Raw genomic sequence first — 2,600 nt, forward strand, 5'->3', positions numbered from 1 at the left:
ACGACGAGATCGAGGGAAGATGGACAGCCACGACGACGAGATCGAGGGAAGATGGACATCCACGACGACGAGATCGAGGGAAGATGGACAGCCACAACGAACGAGTTAAGAGTTACAAGAAGGGAAGAAGAGGGAGAAGTTAGAGGGAGAATTAAGAATAAAGAATGGAGAAAGGCGATAAATAATGAGACGGAGGAATAAAGTAGAAGTAGGAAGTAGGAAGTAAGAACGAGAAAGGGAAAATGTGGATAGAAGAGTAAAGGAAGAGGGGAGGAGGAGAAAAGGAGGAATAGAGTAGGAGAAAGTATATAGGAAGAGAGGGAACGGGGGAAGGAAGTAGGAGAGAGAGGTAAAAAGTAGGAAAGAAGATGGAAGAAGGAGGAGGAGAAAGGGAGAAGGAGAAGGGGAGAAGGAGAAGGAGAGAAGGAGAAGGAGAAAGGGAGAAGGAGAGAAGGAGAAGGAGAAAGGGAGAAGGAGAGAAGGAGAAGGGGAGAAGGAGAAGGAGAGAAGGAGTAGGAGAAAAGGAGAAGGAGAAGGGGAGAAGGAGAAGGAGAGAAGGAGTAGGAGAAAAGGAGAAGGAGAGAAGGAGAAGGAGAAAGGGAGAGGGAGAGAAGGGGAATGGTAGAAGGAGAAGGAGAGAAGGAGTAGGAGAAAGGGAGAAGGAGAAAAGGAGAAGGAGAAAGGGAGAATGGTAGAAGGAGAAGGAGAGAAGGAGAAGGAGAAAGGGAGAATGGTAGAAGGAGAAGGAGAGAAGGAGAAGGAGAAAGGGAGAAGGAGAAAGAAGGAGAAGGAAGGGAGAAGGAGAAAGGGAGAAGGAGAAGGAAGGGAGAAGGAGGTAGGATAAAGTAAAAAGTAAAAAGGGAGAAGCACGGAGGGAAGAAGGGAGAAAAGAGAAGGAGGAAGTAGTAGGAAGGGAAGAGGACGTAGCAGGAAGGGAGAAGGAAGTAGGATAAAGTAAAAAGTAAAAAGGCAGAAGTAGGAAGTAGGAAGGAAGGAATAAAGGAAGAAGCTAGAAGTAGGAAGAGACGTAGCGAAGAGGTAAGAAGGGAGAAACAGGTAGTAGGAATTAAGAAGAAAGAAAGCGTGTGGTATGTTAATGGGAGAGGTATAGTAGAAAGCATATGGTGTATTGAAGGAAGCATATAGAAGAAGGCGTATGGTGTATTAAAGGAAGTGTGTTAAGGGAAGCGTGTGGATGGAAGTGTGCAATGGATTGAGAGAAGCGTGTAATGAATTGAAGGAAGCGTATAATGAATTGAAGGAAGCGTGTGGTGTATTGAGGGAAGCGTTTGGTGTATTAATAGGAAGCGTATAATGGATTGAAGGGTTTTATAGAGGGAAAGAGAAAGGAGAGAAGTGGGGAGAGAGAAGTAGAAAGATAAGAAGAGGGGAGGAAGAGGGGAGAAGGGGAAGGAGAAGTAAGAGGGTTGTATAAGGAGAGTAGAAGGAGAAAAGTGAAGGAAGTAAGAGGGTTGTATGAGGAGAGGAGAAGGGAGAAAAGAGAAGGAGAAGAAAGGAGGAGAAGAATAAAAGATGGAAGGTATGAAAGAGAGGAAGAACGAAAGAGGGATGAATAAGAAGAAGGAAAAAGAGAAAGAGGGGAGGAATGAGAAGAGTATAATAGATAGGAAGAGTATGATGGATGGGAGAAGCATAATAGATGGGAGGAGTATGATGGATAGGAGGAGTATAATGAATAGGAGGAGAATAATCAATGGAAGAGTATGATAGATTAAAGGCTTTAATAGATAGGAGGAGTGTAATTAATGGGAAGAGTATATGGGATAGGACGAGTATATAGATTGAAAGGTTTAATAGATAGAAGGGAGGAAGGAGAGGAGAAGTAAAAGGTAGGAGGAATGAGAAGGAGGAATGAGAAGGAGGAATAAGAAGGAGGAATGAGAAGGAGGAATAAGAAGGAGGAATAAGAAGAAGGAAAGTGGAAAGGAGAAGGGAGAAGTAAAAAGGAGACGTGGGGTGAAAAAAGAGAGCAGTAAGAAGAAGAAGTGGGAAAGATGTGTATATTAATGATAGGAGTATGATGAATAGGAATGGATAGGAGTATGATTAATAGGAAGGGTATAATGGATGTGAAGTGTATAATGGGTATGAAGAGCGTTGTAATGGGAGAAGTGAGAAGGAGGAGTTAAGAAGGGAGAGTAGGAGGAAGTAGGAAGGTAGAGAGGAAAAGGGAGGGATAAGAAGGGATAAGAAGGGATAAGAAGGGATAAGAAGGGATAAGAAGGGATGAGAAATGAGATAGAAGAAATGAGGTAGAGAAATGGGAAGTGGGAAGGGAAGTAAAAGAGGAGAGGAATGAGAAGAAGGAAAAGGAGAAGAGAAAGAAGAGGGAAGTAAGAAGTGGAAAGGAGAAGGGAGTGTGTATAAATGGGAGGGTATGGTAGATATATTGAGAGAAGAAGGAGGAATGAAGTTGGAGGGGTTATAGGAGGTAGAAAGAAGTAAAAAGGGAGATAAGAAGGGAGGAAGAGAGGGAGAAGAGAAGGAGGAAGAGAGGAGAAGAGAAGGGAGGAAGAGAGGAGAAGAGAAGGGAGGAAGAGAGGAGAAGAGAAGGGAGGAAGAGAGGAGAAGAGAAGGGA

At 43.6% G+C, this 2,600-nt stretch overlaps 1 protein-coding gene across 1 annotated transcript in view; it reads right to left on the reverse strand.

Moving 5' to 3' along the window:
• P152DRAFT_499651 (uncharacterized protein) overlaps positions 1–695 on the reverse strand; it is a gene marked incomplete at both ends in the record, with an annotated part of 865 nt that extends 170 nt beyond the window's left edge. Inside the window, one exon of the mRNA XM_033682300.1 lies at positions 6–695. Coding sequence (XP_033529577.1) covers positions 6–695 — 690 coding nt within the window. The remainder of the gene's footprint in view (positions 1–5) is intronic.
• Positions 696–2,600: the final 1,905 nt, after the last annotated feature.

This window comes from Eremomyces bilateralis (genome assembly GCF_010015585.1).
Source record: "Eremomyces bilateralis CBS 781.70 unplaced genomic scaffold P152scaffold_49, whole genome shotgun sequence".
NCBI lineage: Eukaryota > Fungi > Ascomycota > Dothideomycetes > Eremomycetales > Eremomycetaceae > Eremomyces > Eremomyces bilateralis.